Raw genomic sequence first — 21,412 nt, 5'->3', positions numbered from 1 at the left:
TGTAATTAAAATGGATCGATGTCACTAATGGAATGCTGCATGATCTGTCCTTGGCAGGTTCTTTTCCCATTAAAAACATCCAATAACAATAATAACAATAAAGTTATTATTATTAATAGCTAACATTTATATAATGCTTTAAGGTTTATAAATCTCATCTCATTTGATCCTAACAACCACCCTGGGAAGCAGGTGCTGTTGTTCCCATTTTACAGATCAAGAAACCAAGGAAGAAGGAGATGAAGTGATTTGCCGAGGGTCACCCAGCTAGTAAACGTCTGAAGTCAAATTTGAACTCAGACCTTCTAGACTCCAGATAAAATTTCATATTAAAATAGCAGGTATCATGAAACTGGGAGAGATTGCAAAAGATCTTTTCAAGCTATAAAAATGAATTGAATTAATAAGATGAAATTTAAAAGGGATAAATGTAAAATCTTACTCTTGAGTTTAGAGCAAACTATCCTATTTCAGGATGAAACAGTAGCTCATGTACAAACATTTGAACTTTTTATAGACTGACAAATCAATATGAACCAACAGCGTACTATGACCACTGAGCAAGCTGACATGATCTGGGTCTGAATGAATGGAGGAATGGGGTGTGCACAGGTCCTCTTGTGTTATGTTTTGTTCAGACCACATCTGGAATGTTTTGTTCAGCACTTGGCACTGCATTTTGGACAGTTCATTAACAGACAGGAGGAGATCCAGAGCAGGGCTAACAGAATGAGAGGATTGGAGATTGTGCCTTGTGACAATCAGATGGAGGAACTGAGAATATTTAGTCTGGGTTTAGGAAGGAAATGGTATTTACTTTCAGTCATTTGCAGAGCTATTATGTGGAGGAAAGTTGAAACATGTTATGTTTAGCTCCAGAGGGCAAAACTAGTAGCGTGGGGTGGAAGTAAAGAGGAGCAAATTTCAGTTTGATGGTCAGGAATAGCTTCCAAACAATTAGAACTATATGTAGAATGCGTTGTCTCCAGAGGTAGTGGGTTCTCCATCACCTGACATCTTTCAGGTGGTACAGAGGATAGAGCACTGGACCTCAAGAATCATCAAGACTCACTCTTTTCACCACTGAATAATTAATTGAACGAGGAAGCTCAGTTCCAGGGGCTCATTTTTCACCTGACTGCACAACTCTGTGACTTCTCCATCGTGGCTGTTGTTGAATTATTCAGTTGAATCTGACTCTTGGTGAGCCTGTGGATCATTGCACTCTACTGCTTGTACATGTTTTTCTTTTCTTTTCCTTTTTTGGTGAAGATACTGGAGTGGTTTGCCATTTCCTTCTTCAGTAGATTAAAACAAACAGAGATTACATGACTTACCCAGGGTTATACAGTCAGTGAGTATATGAGGCCAGATTTGAACTCAGTCTTCCTGATTCCAGACTCAGCGTTATATCCACTAAATCATTTAGCTGCCTCCTGTCCACCACTATCCCCCTTTGAATTAAAGAATATTCCTGTGTCTAGCAAGAAATGTAAGTTTCTTGGTACATTTTAGCCTTCCAGCTCTCTCTTTTGGTGAGTAGTACTTCCTCATTTCCCATTGGATTTGTTATACATTTCCTGTATTTTGAGACTTAATCAAGTCTCTAAAACCCATCACCAGAGCTGACACCAGGTTAGAAAGCATTCCAATATGGTGACCTGCCATGCAAGAGTAAAACAATATGGGACAAATTAAGATAACGAGCTCAAGTTAATCTCTTAGAATTCTAAGGGAAAGCATTGTCTATCATAGGTCTTGCCTGGGAAGTCACATTGATTGGGTGTGTTTTCATCATTCATAGTACAAATTCCTTAGGATTTAAGCCTTATATATTTTAGCAATGAAAGGCATCATGGTGTAGTGAATAGTCATATGGCCTCAAACTCACAAGTCAGAAAGATTTGGATTTATCCCTTTCTCTGATACATAGCAGTTTGTTGACCAAGAGGAAGTCACTTGACCTACCAATACCCCAAGTAGTTTTCTAAGATAATAAGTTAGAGAGAGATTTCCAGACTGGGGATTCCATGCATTGATGATATCCCAGATGTGAACAAAATAAAATACTTAGCAGTTGATTGATTGACTAAAACCTACCTTTTTCCTCATAGCCTTAAAATAGACTAAAGTTTCCACCTTCCTGGTTTCAAATCCTGTGATCTGAAAGACTATTTCTATTTCTTTCTGTTTTTTTGGGAGAAAATAGTTTTAATGTTTTCAATGAACAAAAATTGATTTTCTTTTCCACTCTATCATTGAATAAAAATAAATATGCATAGACGAGAAAACCATTGGCCATGTTAAAACAATAGCAACAAAACAAAACAAAACCCCAAACTCTCATTCTGTATCCTGAATCCTTTACCTCCCCAGCAAAATGCAGTTACAATATATTGTACTGGGACTCTTTGGAAAAGACCTTGATGTTGGGAAAGATTGAAGGGAAAAGAAAAATGGAGTAGTAGAAGATGAGTTGGATAGATAGTATCATGGAAACAATGAACATGAACTTGGGCAAATTTTGAGAGATAGTGGGGATAGAAGGACCTGGTGTGCTATGATCCATTGGGTCATGAAGAATTAGATGCAACTGAAAGACCAAACAACAACAATTGTACAGTTGTTACTATTGAGCAATAATAGGAACGTTTTTACAAACTACAGTGTGGTATTTCCTTTTCTCTAAGTTTAACTCACATTGAGTTTGAGGTCTTTTTTTCACCTTTAGTATTGTATTCTATCTTGAACTCCCACTCAATCCAATCCAATTCAATAAACATTTAAGTGCCTAATATATGCTTGGCACTGTACTAAGTTCTGGGCATACAATTAATAAAAAAGACATTTCCTACTCTCAAGGAGTTTACAATCTAATAAACCCCCCTTAAGATTAGGGTTAGCAACTGTACTTGTGACATCAGTGGTATAGGTGTAGTACTCCCAGGTGAGGAAACTCTTACCAATATAGTTCAACACATTTTCTTTAACTTTTATCGTTCAAGAGTTGACCTAGAACACTAAGCAGTTGAGTCACTTGCCCAGGGTCTCATAACCAGTACGTGTCAGATGCAGGACTTGAACACAGATCTTCCTAGTTCAGAGGCTATCTTTTACCTACTATACCACAGTGCCTTTCTTCTAATCCCATTTAGAAAAAAAATCAAATGTTCTTTCATAGGTTGAATATCTCAGTAATTTGGAAAGAACACTAGATGTTGGTTCAGATCTAGGCTTTTCTATGTACTAACTATGTGTCAGTTTCTTTGGGTCTCATTTTCCTCATCTTTAGAATAAGGAGGGGATTGGACTGGATGAATGTCTATGGTTTCTTCAAGCCCTAAATCTATGCTCTTTGATTTAGTATTCACTTTTGCAGTGCTGGCTTGTCATTCTGCTTTTTCAAGAAATCCAAGGGTCTTATCGATTTTTCTAACTTTCTTTTGAGTCTGAGAATGAGGGAAGTAGCTCAAATGGTTTATCTGACTTTTATCACCACATCTGTGTTGTGGTAAGACCAGAACTTAGCACATAGTAAGCACTTAATAAATGCTTACTGACTCCGACTGACATACCCATACTGACATATACTAGCCCCATTCCCATGCTTTTCAATGGAAAAATCAACAAGTATTTATTAAAAGTCTACTATGTGTCAGGCACTGGTAAAAACTGAGGCTACAAAGACAAAAACCAAATAAATAAACCAACAAAAAACCCCAATCCCTGCTCTCACTGAGTGAATGTTCTATTGAGAGCAAGTGGCATCAAATAGGGAAGTGGCATTCAAGGTGAACTTCAAAGATACCTAAGTTTCTATGAAGTGGAAGTAGGAGAGAAGCTCATTTTAGGCAAGGGAGGCAGCTCATGCAAACACAGGAAGAGGGGGAAATGGAATTTTCTATATCTGTTGGGAAAAGTAAGCCTGGTGAGTTTTGTTGGCACCTCACAAACAATTATGTCACATTTCTTCGGCATGGGTGGCTTTTTAAACACAACAAAATAAAATCTCAACGATAGTTATATACCAGAAGAGACATGAGAAAAAAATCAATCAAGTTTTATTTAGAGAAATAATTATAATGGGGAGCTTGAGCAGTGTGGGACATTCGTTTTTCATCCATGGGAAATTGTTGCTGTCAATTTCATTTAATTAGAATCTCAAGGAGTTAATTGAAAAGAGAAAGTACAGAGGTGATCTTAAGACCTTAAAAATAATCAAATTTGAACATAAGTAAATAGGGAAAGAGGGATCTGTCCTACTGAATTTAGGAAGGAGGTGGAGAGAGTGTGGAGGAGGGTTCTAAAGACTGAAGGAGCATTCCTTTCTCTCATTCAGCAGTGAATGTTCATCATAGGCTGATCTCTTTCTGTAAACACAAGTGTGTCTCTTTTTTTTATTTTTCTTAAACCCTGCCTTTGTTCGCCCACTTGCAACTTCTGTTAATGCCTCTTGAAATGATTTAACCTTTGACATTTTAAATTCCCCAATTGTGAAATGGAGCTAATAATAATGCTTGGTTTTTCCCCCAGAGACTTTGGAAGCTTATGAATGGTCTATAATAACAGTGACACTTAAAATGTTTTCTCTTTAAAACAAAGTATCTGAAAATAGCAGTCTACATAGAGAAGAGTCTATTGCCTTTTTCATTACCATTTCCCAAAATGGCCTACCTAGCCCAACAGAAATAAAGTAAATCTTAACCTCTTTTTTTCAATTTTTGCAATTATATTTGTAATCATAAAATTTTAAACTTATTCACAAATATGAAGGAAAGTGACTTTCATCTTCAAGTTGGATAATTAAAAAGAAAACATCTTTTGGACTGATTTGATGTTTATACTTCCTTAAGCTCAAGTACTATGGCCTCTTTTTGGTGATTTGGTATATCACTGAAGCCTTTTTTGAAAGAGTATATCTTTGTGTATAGCTAGTACTCAGGATTTCATATATTATAATGAATTATATTTTCATGTAATATATATTTCAGGAAATTATTCAGAAACAATTATTTGACAATGAAACGTGTTGGATTTAGAGTAACAGGAGTTGTGTTCAGGTCTAGTTCTGTCATTTAATCCCTGTGTGACTCTGGGAAAGTCACTGAATATCTTTGGACTCAGTTTCTTCATCTCTAAAATGAAGAAGTTGGGTTGATGACGTTACCCTTGAGCTCTAAAGCCTAGTTCCTGTGCGCTATAAATGGTCCTATGACCACATTAGCACAAAGATTCAATGGTTTCCCTGGTTTCTTTTTCTTTTGTAAATATTTGCATAGCCATGTTCTTATCTCACTGGGAGAGATCATATTTGATCACATGGGACCTGAGGATCCAACATTATTTTTGGGACTCAGCCTGTTTAAAGTTCACTGATTGCCAAGATTTTGTGCTCATAGACTTTAAAGAACAACAAATACAGCCTTTAAAAAATCTCATTGAGTAGACGTTATATATTTGGCTTGGCAGTGCTTTATGTTTAGTGTTTGGACCAGGATCAGGGGAGACAGACAGAGAGAGAGAGAGACGGGGACAGAGACACAAAGAGACAGAGGCAGAGAGAGACACAGCGAAAGAGATTCGGACAGAGACTGGCAGACAAAGACTGGCAGACAGAGACAGAGAAAGAATGTTGAATAATGCACGAGTTTAAGGGAATGCAGAAAAGTTCCTGTTTAAGGTTACGTTGCTGTTCTGGCCTTTTCCTGATTCTCCCACTGCACTTATCTCTTTTATCACCCTCTTTTCCCTACTCCCCCCACTCCAACACTTTGAAGAATATTAAGAAATAACCTTTGGAGAAGCAGTTTTAGAATCAGTCTGAGCATCTGCTTCAGCAGGCTTTCAGAGGTGCCCGCACTTATTAAGCAGAATTAAATGAGAAAACAAAAATAATATTCTATGAAATGGCTCCCTCTGCTGGTTATTTATATGAAGAAATGCAATGCTTTCTATTTTTTTCTGGTGATGAGTGAAATGAAATAAGACTGGATAGTGGAAGCTACCAAGTATTTACAGACACCCTGCTATTCTTACAGGTGCAGTCTGCTCTGTGACTGAGTGCCAGCATTAGACTAGGAAAATAATGTGATCTTCCCTGATGCCCTTTTAATGGAAATGAGTATATTTTTTAAAACTGAAGTTGGGGATGTGTAGTCTCTCTCTCTCTCTCTCTCTCTCACACACACATATACATATATATGTACATATATATGTATATATACATACATATACGTATACACACACACACACACACACACACACACACACACACATATATATATATATATATATATATATATATATAGAGAGAGAGAGAGAGAGAGAGAGAGAGAGAGAGAGAGAGAGAGAGAATATATAAGTACTTCCAGCAAAAGGTAAGCCCTCTGAGGGTAGGAATTGTTTCGTGTTACCATCCTGACTTCTAATATTTTTGGCAAATCTGACACTTTTCTATTTTTCACTTCAAAGTGTAGGTGGATAGGATTTATGTCACACTTACTATCATTTTTTTTACTATTTTTTTGTGATGTGGGTAGTGGGGAACGGAAGAGAATATTTGTGGAGTGTTTGTCCCTTGTACCTTATGCTTAAACACTACCCACGTATCTTAACCACAAATAAGACCTACATGAGACCTTAACTTTTAAGAGTAATGAAGAAATAGAGAATGGTTTTTATGAAGATGGTAATGTGTATGAGAAAAGAGAGTCCAATCCCATTCCGATGACCAGTGCATCTTTTGGAGGAAGGCATGAGAGACTGCTTCACTTAGGGGATAGACCATTATGGTGTAGGGGAAAGGGTGCTCAATTTGGAGTCAGAGAACTTGGATTCAAGTACTGCTTGGGTCAATCATTTCCTTTTTCGGGGCCTCATTCTCTTCATTTGTAAAATGAGGGATTTGGGTAAGAGGGACTGTGGGTTCCCTTTCAACTCTAAATCTATAAACTTGGTTTTAAGTCAATGCTGATCATAGATCTTTAGTTAGAAGAGACCTTAGAGATTTTAAAACTCCAAACCCCCTTTTAAAGGTGAGGAAGCTGAGGTTCAGGGATTTTAAAGTGTTTGAAACAGGGCTAGCCAAGGAATCATCTTTACTGGAAATCTTTAAAATTAGGTCTGATAACTTTTTAGAAATCCTTCAAGAGCCTTCAGATTATTCTATCAAACATTCACATTTGTTTTGTTGACCTTCACTATTAAACTAAAAAACTTATCTTTTGGGGGAAAAAGTAGCTCTGGTTTTTGTAAATATAAATCCAATGAAATATTTTCTCCTTTCCTCAGGTCATAGAAACACTATCAAGACTTTCTCGTACACCTATTGCATTAGCCACAGGAATTAGGTAAGATTTATTGTTATGATGACCTTGGGTCAGACTGCAGAGGTGTTGTTTTCAATTTACGCAGCATGCAGTGGGTGGTTCTTCTCTGATATAGTCAACAACTATGAAGTGTATTTTAAAAACATAAGTCACAAATATTTAAGTTGCCAAAAATAGGCAGATATTTCCATTTCTTGGTCATTCATAAGCTTGATTTGGAAACCTTTATTTTATTGGTGGGCATAGTATTGGGCCTATGAAAAATTTGACTTCGGTACCCAAAATGCAGAATCTAGGATTGTTCTGTAAACTACTCATTATCTACTGCTCAAAATAAATAAGTGTAGGGGTCTATCAGTAGTTAGAGTACTGGGTTTTAGAATTAGAGAATACAAATCTTCTCTTTGTTACTTAATACCTATGTGACAGTGGGCAGATCACCTCATCCAGGATTTCTTAACCATTTTTGTTTCACACACCCCTTTGGGAGTGTGGAGAAGCATATAGACTCAGAATAAAGTCTTTCCATTCATAAAGTAAAATATGTAAAATTACAAAGAAAATTGTATGGAAATAAAATTATCAAAAAAAATTTAAGTAAAAGGTCACAGACTCCAGGTTAAGAATTCCTGATATCTCTATGAGTGTCAGAATCTTCATTTTAGGAGATCATATTTGTAAAGTTCTTAGCACAGTGCCAGGCACACAGGAGGGAGGCATTTACATTTGCTTCCTTCCTTTTGTTGTCTTTCTTCATCTCTAATACAAGAGATTTAGACTAAATAACTTCTCTAGTCCCTGTCAGCTCTAAATCTATGCTCCTGTGATCTTCCTCCATTCATCTTGTTGGATTCTGGCACCATTTAAAAATAAACTCATATATGTTCTAAGAGCTTATATAGTCCAAATACAACAATTATTAAGTACCTTCTAAGTGTGCTGTAGTGTAAGTAACTTGGTTAGAATCCATTCAAAGAATACACATGCACACACATACATATATGTATATATATACAAATATGTATATATACCAATATAAATATACACAATTATATATATATACAAATATAAATAACATATGCAAAAATATATTTATATGTACATATATGTGTATATATATTTGCCTCTATATGTGCATTTTATATACAATATATTATATATTATATGAATAATATATTTTATGTTTAATATATTAAATATAAGATATATTGTATGTATACTATATATGAAGTATAATACATAGGTTTTATATATAATACATATTTAAAATATATATTATATTTTATATAATATATGTACCTTACTTAAACTTACTCCCTTCAACATCCAAGGCATAAGTGAGCTACGAGTTAGGGAAACTTTCTTTTCAATTTAATTTAAATATATGTCTCTATTTAAAAGTTAAAAGAGAACAAACAAAAAATACTAAGCTATATTAGGTGAGGAAATATCAAAATATCAAATATCAGAATATCAAAGGAACTCTATTTGAAGATAGGACTTTTACAAAGCAATTGTTCTAATAGTACAAATATATATATACATATATAGTTTTATTAGGGCAGGTAGGTGGCATAGTGGATAGAGTGCCAAGCCTGGATTCAGGAATACTCATCTTCTTGAGTTCAAATCTGCCCTCAGACACATACAAGCTTTGTGACCCTGGTCAAGTTACGTAACCCCATTTCTTCATTTTCCTCATCTGTAAAATGAGCTGGAGAAGGAAATAGCAAACCACTCCAGTATCTCTGCCAAGAAAAGCCTAAATAGGATCATGAAAAGTTAAATATGACTGAAATAAGTGAACAACAAATATTGTATTAAGATGCAAGAACCAGCAGCTCTTAGCAGAGTTGTATCATTTAAAGACTGCTGGATGAGTAGTAAGGACATGTGGATTTTAATCTGGCTTCTAACTAGTTATCTGGGCCTCACTTTCTAAATCAACAAACTGTAGAGTCTTGACCAGATGGGCTCTTAGACCTGTCCTTAGTCTAAAATTCCATGGGTCTTTTTCCTGATTTATCAAAATAAATACTACAGACTCAGTGGTGCAATAAAGTAAAATTAAAATACTCATGTTAACGGTTACTTCAGTTAACATACAAAAAAAAGAAACCGCATATGAAAGACATGTCTTTTTTTTGTGTGTGGAAGTGTCTTTAAGTATAGACAAGTGAATTAAGTAGTGGTATGTGGCTAACATGATCTAAAGTTCAAATCCCACCACTTTGTGATGCTTGTTTTTAGCTATATTGGGATTTTCTTGAAGCACATGCAAAGTCCAGGAACTCAGTTAAGGCAAAAACACCAGAAGACCTGGAGAAGACATAATGATATAGACCTTCTCGGTCATGTCAGAGAGGTGGGGAATGTTTGGGATATACATTTATGTACAAGAAATTTTTGCTTAATAGTTTTTCTTTGTTACAGGAGGGGTTCAATGTCAGGAAGTAAGAGCAGTGTGTGTGAGAAACGTAAAGACAAAAGATCTCATTAAAATATAATTAAAATAAAAAAGTCAAGAAACTCAGCAGTACTAGCTGGTATTTCCTGAATTAGGAAATGCCAGCAGGTGCTTAGGGGGAGACCCATATGTCTGTGATACAGTGGAAAGAATCCTGGGGGATAGAATAAGGCTCCTAGTCCTAGATCTTCTATCTCTTTGAGTGACCTTGGACCCGTGTCACTTTAACCTCTTGGGTCTCCAGTTTTTTTCCAACCCTAGATTGAGGGCATTGAACCTAGTCTTCTCCCAGGTCCATTTCAACTCTCAAACTGCAGTTCTGTGGTCCTAAGCAAGTGATGCTACTGCACACAAACTTGGGAATAGAAATCCTAAATGTGTTTAGGGGAGAGCCAGCCACCAACAACTGCTACAGATGCCTAAACTGAACCTTAATGCACAGAGACATAGTGGCTACAGCACTGGACTTCAAACCCTGCCTCAGTCACTTACCTGTTGTGTGGTTTTGGACATGTCGCTTAGTCTCTGCCTGCCTCAATTTCCTCATCTATAAAATGAGGAAAATAGCAGCACCTGCCTCCCAGAGTTGTGGTGAGCATTAAATGAGATAATAATTTGTAAAGTTCTTTACAAACCCAAAAGTGCTGTATGAATGCTAGGTATTATTGTTATTTCTTATATAGCGATGCTGAAGATGCTTGAGCAGAGGCTGTGGATATCCTTAAGCAAAACTGAGTGTACCTTAGAAGCAGCAAGTTGACTGCAGTCACTGTGGGCACATTGGGGCATGCCTGAGGGAATATTTGCCACAGTAATAGAATTTGGCTTACATAGCAGCAGAACACATTGTATATTTTGTTTAAAATTATATTCCATCTAGTTTTCTTCCATTTATACTTTTCTTTTCTTTCCCCAGACCATTCCCTACTGAAGAAAGTGTCAACGATGAAGAAATCTACAAAAGCCTTCCTGACTTAATCGAGTACGTTAGAATTTAACCAAAATGAAGACCTCAGCCTTCTTTGTACTCACTGTTCATTCCATTTTTTAGATACTTTCTGATGGAGGGTGGGATGAGCTTGTGGAGCTGGACCAACAGGGTCAATTATAAATGCCCAAGAAGCACTGCTGTTCAATCAGTTCAAACATATTGCATGACTCCTATGTGCTCAGAACTATGCTAAGCTTCCATGAGTGAAGCCAGTGCAGCAAAAAGCTGTAGAAGTTTATCCCTAGATACTGTCAAAGGTATAATTTACTAATTTACTTGGAGAGTCAACACTTGAACATAGGTACATATATATATACACATATGCATATATACATATAAAATTATATATATAATATAAATATAGTTAAATAAATATTTATAAGTATATGTGTGTATATATGTATGTACACACATGTATATATGTACATATGAACATGATTAGAAAACAGTGCAAGGTGACAAGTGATGAAGAACAAATGTTTGGTGTTGTCAGAGAAAACAATAGATAGAAATGGAATGCAGTCATGAGCTGAAGTAGACAAGAAGGATATGATTGGATAGTGATATGTCTATATCTAGTGCCCAGTTAGGTAAATTGAGGCAGGAGATGCAATTATTTATCAAAATCAAAAGTCATCTACTTTTTCCCCTGTTGTTTGATTCATGTTTCATTTATTGATTATTTTTTAACCAAACATTTTCTCATTAAAAACATTATATGCAAGATACTTTGAGAAATAAAAAGATTTATGGCATCCTTTCACTCTGGAAGTTTGCAATCAAATAGGCATGAGTGCATATATAAAAGTAACTATAATAAATGAAAGAATACATGGAGGACAAAAAGCTTCATATAAATTGAAGGTCCTAGGAATTTAAAGGAATTGCATGTAGCTAGAAAAGCTTCATGAAAATGGCGGCATTAGATGTGTGCTTCAGTGTTGGGTAGGGCTTTGGAGAGTGGAGATCAGAGGTAGGGAATGTATATGAGGTTGAGGAAATTGCGTGGGTATCAGCATGGAAGAGGAGACTCTCAGGGTAAGGAATGGCAAATAATCTGGGCACTATTGGCTTGATGGAAGCATAACATGAGTCCAACAAGTTACAGAAGGTAAGAGAGGAACAATTGATTGAGGGCATATCACAGAAGACCATGAATTCTAGTCTGATAAGTTTGGATTTTGTTTGATAGACAATAGGGAACCATTGAAGATGTTTTGAGTCAGGGGTGTTACACCACCAGAACTGTATTCTAAGAAGATTCATCTGGCAATAGTGTGTCACATGGTCTGTATGGACAAAGTACTGAAAACTGGGATGTCATTTAGGCAAGTATAGGAAGAATCTCCATGAGATAATACAGGCCTGACAATAGTAGTAGCAGTTGGAATGGAATGGAATGGAAAGGATGGAAGTGAGATATTGAGCAGATAGAAATGACAGAATAAGACAAGACTGGAGATGCGGGAGAATGGAAGGAGTGATAGAATGGGGGAAAATGAGAACCAAGGTGACTGTGTTGCTTCAAGTCTAGGTTACAGGGAAAATGGTGGTGCCTATAATAAAAAAAATAGGGAAGTCGTGAAGAGATAATATTTCTAGGAGTAAAATGATGATCTGAGTTTGGCATGTATTAATTTTGAATGGTTATTTCTGTAGATATAAGTAGTTGGATATGAGAGAGAGGGTGAGTTAGAGATGAAGGTTTAGGAGGAGATAACTATTCCTTGGTAGAGCATGGTGTCCCATTTTTTCTACTTTAAATGATAGCATGCAACTAGATCTCTAGGCAGTTAGGTGGAACAGTGAGCCTAGAGTTCAGGAAGATCTGAGTTCAAATCCAATCTCAGACATTGATTAGCTTTGTGATCTTGGATAAGTCCTTAAATGTTATCTGCTTCAGTTTTTTCAATTGTAAAATGGGATTGATAATGGCATTTACCTCTCATGATTATTGTGAACATCAAATGAAGTAGTATTTCATTTGTACTTAGCACAGTGTGTGGCACATTGTAGGCATTATATAAATACTGCCTTCTCCTCTTCCTCCTTCTCCTTTTTCTTCTTCTTCTTCCTCCTCTTTTTCTTACTCTTCCTCCTCCTCTTCTTGCTTTTCTCCTCCTCCTCCTCCTTGTTCGTCTTCTCCTCCTTGTTCTTCTTCTCCTTCTTCTCCTCCTTGTTCTTCTTCTCCTTCTCTTCCTCCTCCTTCTTCTTTCCTCCTATGGTATTATGCAGAAGTTTTTCTTATTATAATATACATTTCACACATTGACTTTCCTAGGTAGAAGAAGAGGAAATTATGTGCACAAATGATTTTTTAGAGTTTACAATTTCAGGGGCAGAACGGTTACTTGTGACTATGCAAGTGGGTAGCTAAAATGATCATTGGACTTCAGGAGGTAAAAGAACTGTGAGGCCATGGCTTTGGGAGGTGATTGTTGAAATCTGTGAAAGAAGGGCAAAGGGTAGAAAGGAAGATTGTGAAAAATCTTTTTGAAGTAGCTGAGGAGGGATTACTTGACTTTAACAACGAGGATGGGGAAAAACTAACCTAAATTTATAGGGTGGACTTCAAAGGAGGTGTGTGAAATAATAGTCAAGAAGCCACAGTGTTCTTGAGTAGTAATATAATAATCGATAATGATCCACATTTCGATAACACTTGAAGGGCTATAAAGTACTTTTTTTACAATCTCATGAAGGTAGTCAATGTGGTGCAGGGGAAAGATCAGTGGTTCTAGAATCAGGGCCCTGGGTACAAATCTTACCTCTACTGCTTGTTATGTATGGGCCTTTGGATAAATCACTCTCCCTAGGCATCACTTTCATCTTCTACAAAATGTTAAAAGTTCAACTAGATGTTCTCTGTGGTTTCTTTTGGTTTTATATCTAAGATCTTATAATTGGATCAGTGGGAAGTATCAGTATTCTCATTTTTCATATGAGAAATCTGATGGTCTGAGATAAGGACTTTCCCAGGGTTACACAGGTGTTGTGTGTGGGGCAGGATTTGACTGGGCTCTCCTGATACTCAGTCCAATACGTATTCATGACTGTGATCGCTTCCTCCTTCCCCTGAGAGTTGGTGATTAGGTGTGGGGGTAGAGAAGTGAGAAGACGTATTGTAACACCTTAATCTTGGTGTCATTTTTTCTTATTTTTAGTGACGAGGTTAATAAATGTAGCACCTTTAAAAAAATAATTTTCACATTTTCAAAACCAATTTTGTCAGTTCTTATCTAGAACTACCCTTTCTCCCTCCCCCCAATTTCCTTTCCCTACCCACAACCCTACAAAGGTTGCTGAGCAAGAGATGAATTTCAGCATCCCTCAGAGTGGATGGTAATCTCATAATATGGTTATTAGGTTAAATTGTTCAAACAAACAAAAAGTAAGCTGTTATAGAGAAGATGTGTTATTTCTAGTGCTTTAATAAATTAGTCTATATTTTTTTAGGCAGGGAAGGAGGAGTAGAATGCATCTCTTTTCTGCCTACCAGAGTCTAAAGGTGGAAATCCCTGTACCAATGCAGGTCAACACTTCTACAATTTAGAGTCTTAGAGAGTTGCTTAGATTATTGAGTGGTTATGTGACTTGATCTGGGTCGCACAGCCAGTAGGTGTAGGAGATGGGGCTTGAAGCTAGGTCTTTTTGCATCCAAGACCAGCTCTCTATTATAATAAATAGCTAGCACTTACATAATGCTTTAATATTTACAAAGTGCTTTGCATATATTATTTCATCTGATCCTACTATAAGCCTGTAAGGAAGGTACTATAATAGCCTTATTTTTTTTTTTTTAAAGAAACAGAAGCCAAAAGAGGCTAAGCCATTTGCCCAGGGCATAGCTAGTAAGTATCTGAGACAGAATTTGAACTCAGATCTTACTGACTCCAGGTTCAGGTCTTTATCCACCCTTGTTGCCCCCATCTATGATGCCTGAATTTATATATTACTTCAAGTCAGTCAGTCAACAAGCATTTGTTAAGTGGCTCCTTATGTGCCAGGCACCGTGCTAAGCTCTGAGGATACAAAGAACGAAAAACAGTCCTTGATCTCAAGTTGCCCCTTGTCTACTAGGGGAGACAATAAGTTAACAACTATGTACAAACAAGATATGTACAGAATATACAACAGATAATCTCAAAGGGAAGGCACTAGAACTTACAGAGATTGTGAAAAGCTTCCTGTAGCAAGTCTGATTCCAGCTGAGACTTGAAGGAGACCAGGGAAACATGGAGGTAGAGATGAGGATTGAGAGAGTTCTAGCCATGGGGTACAGTCAGTGAAAATGCTCAGAGTTGGAACATGGTACCTTGTATATGGATTGGCAAGGAGGTCAATGTCACAGGATCACAAAGGATTGTAGGGTGAAAGAGGAAAGCAAAGTGTAAGAAGGCCAGAAGGGTAGGAAGAGTCAGGTTGCAAAGGGGTTTAAAAACCAAGTAGTTTATGTTTGATCCTGGAGCCACTGGAGTTTATTGAATGGGGGTAAGTGTGACATTATCAAACCTCTGCTTAAGGAAGAACAATTTGACCCCTAAATTGAGGCTGGATTGGAGTGGGGAGATAGCAGAAGTCACTCTCCTTGTAATCATCCTGGGAGTTAGTAAGTGAAAGTGTTACTACCCTAATTTCACTAATGAGGAAACTAAGATTCTCAGTGCCTGACATATAGTAATTACTTAATAAAGGCATAGTGATTTGTTAACTTTAGGGACCTATGCAGGGTTATGCAGCTAGTAAGTGTCAGTACCTAAGGTCTTGACCAAAATTCTGTCCAAAACACCATTCGGACTCTTACCCGTGTGAAGCCAACCACTTAAGTGATCGGTCTTTTTTATGATGAATTGCCCAGGTTTATTTATCTGTAAGTTTATTTACCTAGGTTTATTTCTCTGTAGTAATATTGATTTTATGTGTCTTGACAACATGTGCTCTGCAGCCTTTACTTTGGGGCTGTCTCAGGCACTCCATTGTGTCTCATTCACGCTCTGCCCTCTTTTCATCCTCACGTCTCCTTGCCCTCTTCCTGTTTTCTCCTTCTGACACTCAAGCAGTTTAACTCTGTTTTTGTTGGCACTCGGTTCTGTCTGCTTATTTTGTACACAGAGCCGTGCTTTGAAACACACTCAACTGGCTCCACGGAAAGTTTCAGAGAAGTCAGACCTTGAACTCCTGTGAGAAAACAAAAGAAATGCAGGCTCAAACTCAGGGATGAGTGAGAACTGGACAGTATTATAGCTTTTTTTCTGAATCAAGCCAGCCCTCACAATTAGGGTTCATTATAAGGGATTTCTCCGGGATTCATATATTGTTGTTGTTCAGTCATTTCAGTTGTGTCTGATTCTTCCTACCCCCATTAAGGTTTTCTTGGCAATGATACCAAGAGTGTTTTGCCATTTGCTCCTCCAGCTCATTTTATAGATGAAGAAACTGAGACAAATGGGGTTAAGTGACTTGCCCAGGGTCATACAGCTAGTAAGTGTCTGAGGCTAGAATTGAACTCAGAAAGATAAGTCTTTCTGATTTCAGACTCAGCACTCTTATCTACTGTGCCATCTAGCTACCCTGTACTCAGATATGCCTTCATCCAAATATAAATAAAAATTGGTCTTGTCAGGCAGCTTTGATGTTGTAGTGGATAGAGTACTAAGCTTAGAGTCAGTAAGAGCCAAGATCAAATACTGCATCAGGCATTTACCAGCCATCTGACCCTAAACAAGTAATTTAAACTCTGCCTGCCTCAGTTTCCTCATCCATAATATATGGGTGGTAACAGCATCTACCCCATAGGGTTTGTGGTTATAAGTTAATATCCATCTATCTGTCCATCCATCTGTCTTTCTGTTCCTCTGTCTGTCTCTATATAGTGCTTTGTGAACTTTAAGATATTATAGAAATGTTAGCTATTATTAAAACTTGCATAATTAAAAGAATTCTGGATTTGAATTCAAAGAGACCTTGGTTCAATTCAACGAGACCTTTGGCTTACTGTGTGTGTCACCATAGGCAATTCAGTTAACCTATCTGACCCTTAATGATAATAATACCAATAGTCACCACTCTACAGTCTTGTGAAGATCCAATGAGGTAATGAGGTTCAGATAAGATAAACTCATAAAGCCTTCTGTGAATGTCAAAATGCCATTAAAAAGTTCTTGTCTTTATTATAACTGAGAGGTAGTGTGGAAGAATAACCAGAAGTCTAGCCTTGAGTCAGGAAGACATGGAGTTAGGTCTGGGCTTTGACCCGACCAACTACAGCAAGCTGCTCACACCACATCAGTACCCCAAAGCCCCTCTGCAACACTAACTTGTACAAGAGGCATTGATCTGCATCTCTGGAAGGAGATTTTGTACCTGGAATTCCCCACCCTGAGAACATCACATGTCTACACTCCTACCCCTCCATTATTATAAACACATTCAAAGGTAAACATTGATTATTTTCTTTCACATTGGCCATTTTGGACTATCTACAATTCTTTTTTTTTTTCTACTAGCTCAAATAATCAAAAGGTGATTTTTTTAGGAGAAATATTGCTTTAGTATAGTGTTAAACAGTTGCATAAATCGTTTGAGTCAACTCTTCACTGTTTAACCAAAAATAATCAAACTTCTCATGCATTCAGGAAATAAACCCCATATGCTTGTCCTGGGGAAGCAGCCAAGGATCAACCCATCTTGGGATCTGGGCAGAACTGGCAAGCTATCTAGCTAGCTCAGAAAAGGAAAAGCAGAGGAGAAAAACACTGGGTCTTGAGCTTATCTAATTGAATAACTGATCTTCTGTTAAAACATCTAAAATTGTCCTTAGAATAGTCTTCCTTCAGAAACCCCTTTTACCAATCATTCCTTTTTCTTAAAATTTCTTTTTCCCTCCTTCCAAGCAACCCCTCTCCAAACCACTGCTTCTGTAGTCACACCCACCTACCTACGTTCACAGAGGCTCTTGTATATGCCAACCAACACAAACACACCTATGTAGCAAAATGTTCCCGTTTGTGAAAGTTACTGTGCTTTCTTTTTATAAATATCAATTTTATGATGTGGTGTCTAGCCCCAGGGCAGCAACTAAGGGATCTCTTTGAGAAAGTGAGGTTCATTTTGGGAACTATATCCATGTTGTTCTGTCAGCAACATGTCTAAATTAAATTCATCTCCATTCCTTTTTTAACTTACCACAATATCTTATTTTTAAAGTACGATCTCTCTCTCTCTCTCTCTCTCCTCTCTCTCTCTCTCTCTCTCTCTCTCTCTCTCTCTCTCTCTCTCTCTCTCTCTCTCTCTCTGTACACACACACACACACACACACACACACACACACACACACACACACACACACACACAGGGCTGGTTGTCTAAATCCATAAATGCAGAAGTCAGTTTTCAAAGGAACAAATTCTAGCAATTAACCATTACAATAAAAAACTGTTTCAAATTCTAATAACTGAAAAAATGCAAATTAAAGGCAGGGTGAGGCTGTAACTCACACCTATCAACTTGGCAAAGATAACAGAAAAGGCAAATGATAATCATTGGAGGAGCTAAGGAAAATGCACCAATGTAACTAGTGGAGCTGCAAAATGGCTGAAACATTCTTTTAAAAAAATTTTAGTATGTTATTTTTCCCCAGCTACATGCAAAAACAATCTTCAACATTCATTTTCAAAACTTTAAGTTCCAAATTCTCTCCTTTCCTTCCTTTCCTATATTAGAGGTTCTACATGCAAAGTCAAATTCATCTCCATTCTCTGAGAATTTACTTAAATTTTAGAGCATCAGTTACAGAACTCATAGAAGGAAGGGTAACCTCCAACTTCAGTGAGAACAAACTGAAAGAAATGGGTTTACAGTATAATATGAGAGGTATTGTTGTATAATGGAGAGAGAGACAACCTGGAAATTAAGCGGATCTGAGACCATATCCTGGGGATATGACTACACAAATTGTGGACTTTCTGAGTGATCTAGTCAACTCTCTAAGACAATAAATTATAAAGAAGTGCCAGGTAGAGGGAATTTTCTCATTTAGGAGTTCCCTTTAATAATGGAATTATGAGTCTAGACAATATCATTGTCCATTAGAGTCAAGTCAAAAAATATTTATTAAGCACCTACTATACGCTAAGCACTGTGCTAAGTGTTGGAGATACAAGAAAGTTTTAAAAACAAACAAACAAACCAGTCCCTAATTTCAAGGAATTCACAGTCTAATGAGGTAGAACATGACAGCATGCAACTCTAAATCTATATTTAGGTTAAATAGAGAATTTCTGTACTGCGAAGGTTCATTATTGACTGGATTACCAGGGTGATCTTTAGTGGTCCTTAAAAGATTATCCACTGTTGGGAATAGCTTACTTATCCTACTGCCTAAAAAAAACCATAAGGGATTAGAGTAGCTCTTTATGGCTATTTCTAATAGCAATCATAAAAGCTTATATTATGGACAGTGATTCTTTTTGGAGTAGCACAGAGGATAGAGTTTTTTGTCTTAAAAAATCACCTTTGATTACTTGAGTTAATAGAAAGGAACAGAGTTGTAGATAATCAGAAATGGCCAATATTAAAGAAAATAATATTTACCTTCGAATGTGTTTATATCGATAATAAGGTAGGAGCGTAGGCATGTGATTTTCTCAGGGTGGGAAATTCCAGGTAAAAAATGCACAGATGTATAAATAAATATGTTCAGGATAAATTGGAGATAATTTCAGAGGGAACACTAACATCAGGGAGGACCAGGAGAGGCTTCATGTAGATTTGACAAGAGGAGAAGTCAAGTGGCAGTCTGGTCTACCAGTCAGAGGTTATGGCTTAGAGTCAGAACATTTGGGTTCAAGACTTCTCTTTCTCATTAGTAAATACTAGCTGTGTGACCTTGACCTACCCATATGATGGTGAAGTAGATAAGAGGGTCAGTTTTAGTGTTAAGAAGACCTTTCTCTAAGACCTGCCTCTAACACATTCTACCTGTGTCAACAAGAACAAATTGCTTAAACTCTCATTGCTCACAGGCAAGTGTAAGATTATAAATTGAGGAGAAATTGTTGATCTTTATCTGTGAAAGGAGTCTGGGCATTTGCATACCAGGTGTTTCTGATGCTGATGAAATCATTCTGAGCATTAGGTATTTAGATAAATATAAGATATAATTTCTGTACTGTGAAGGTTCATCATTGACTGCTTCACCAGTGGTCTTTAAACCAAAGTGAAGATTTTCAGCTGTTGGGGACAGTTTACCTATCTTACTGCCCAAAGAAAACACAGGGGATTAAAGTAGCTCCTAACAGATGTTTTTAATAGCACTCATCACCTTATATATGGACAGTGATTCTTTTGGGGATAGCACGAAATGCTTAGAGCCTTACTAGCTGTGTGTCTTTCTGTCTTAGTTTCTTCATCTGTAAAGTGAGGCATAATAATATCACCTACCTCCTAAGGTTCTTGTGAAGATAAAATGAAATAATATTTCATTTGTAAAGCCCTGTAAGCCTTAAAGTGCTATATAAATGCTAGTTATCATTTTTATTATTTTATTATATCATAATTTCATAGATATTCATGGATAGAAGGGACCTCATAGGTTATGTAGTTCAAATTTCTTATTTTACAGATGGGGAAAACTTACGCTAAGTGAATGAAGGTGACTGGCCTAAAGTCTTTCCAATTTTGTTAGGATTTTACATTTTTTTCTTTTAAATAATATTTTATTTTCCCCAATTACATGTTAAAACAAATTAAAAATCATAAAAGATTTGAGTCCAAATTCTATCCCTTCCTCCCTTCCTTCTTCACTCTCTGAGATGGTAAGCAATTCAATTTAGTTTATACAGGTGTAATCATGTGAAACGTTTCCATATTAGTCATTTTGTATAAGAAGACTCAACTAAAAAAAGAAAGTGAAAAAATGGCATGCTTTAGTTTTTATTCAGATAGTATCAGTTCTTTCTCTGGAAGTGGATAGTATGTTTCATCATTAGTTTCTTGGGGCTGTTGGATTGCTGAGAACAGCTAAGTCATTTACAATTCTTTATCATATAATGTTGCTGTTACTGTGTACAATGTTCTTCTGGTTCTGCTCGCTTCAATTTGCATCAGTTCGTATGAATTATCTATCCTTATGGATGAGGAAAATAAAGTTCAGAGAGGGATTCAGTGGACTCGGGGATTCAGTGACTCACCTAAGATCACCCAACCATGTTGCAATAGTATCAGGACTCAAACTCTGCTTTAGTTCATGAAATGAGTGAACCCAGGCCCCCTGACTCCTAAGCCACAGATCTTTCCATCCATTCTGTCTTATTTCTTCCCTTAATTGACTGCTTAAAAGAATAACAAAGTGCAGTTGGAGGTATTTCAGTCTTTCATGACATGTTTTGCATACTAGAGACTGACCTTTATAATAATTTCCTTTGGTTTCAGTGAAACTCGTGCAGATGATGAAGAAGACTTGTATGACTGTGTTTATGGAGAAGATGAAGGGGGAGAAGTATACGAAGACCTGATGAAGGCTGAAGAAGCCCAGCAGCCGGTACGTTTTTGCTGGTTTTTTAAGTCACTTTATAAGAAGGCTGATTAACAAGTAAATTTATGTCATTGGGACCCTCAATGCACTA

The 21,412-nt window shown here is 36.9% G+C and overlaps 1 protein-coding gene across 2 annotated transcripts in view; it reads left to right on the top strand.

Moving 5' to 3' along the window:
* VAV3 (vav guanine nucleotide exchange factor 3) overlaps positions 1–21,412 on the top strand; it is a 453,372-nt gene that overhangs the window by 200,297 nt on the left and 231,663 nt on the right. For both annotated transcript variants that reach the window (XM_072644176.1, XM_072644175.1), the window contains exons 3-5: positions 7,291–7,349; positions 10,712–10,777; positions 21,219–21,327. In XM_072644176.1, coding sequence (XP_072500277.1) covers positions 7,291–7,349; positions 10,712–10,777; positions 21,219–21,327 — 234 coding nt within the window. The remainder of the gene's footprint in view (positions 1–7,290; positions 7,350–10,711; positions 10,778–21,218; positions 21,328–21,412) is intronic.

The sequence above is a fragment of the Notamacropus eugenii genome, chromosome 2, assembly GCF_028372415.1.
Source record: "Notamacropus eugenii isolate mMacEug1 chromosome 2, mMacEug1.pri_v2, whole genome shotgun sequence".
NCBI lineage: Eukaryota > Metazoa > Chordata > Mammalia > Diprotodontia > Macropodidae > Notamacropus > Notamacropus eugenii.
Note: the sequence above shows the minus strand (reverse complement) of the source record. Positions and strands in the feature narration are given on the sequence as shown.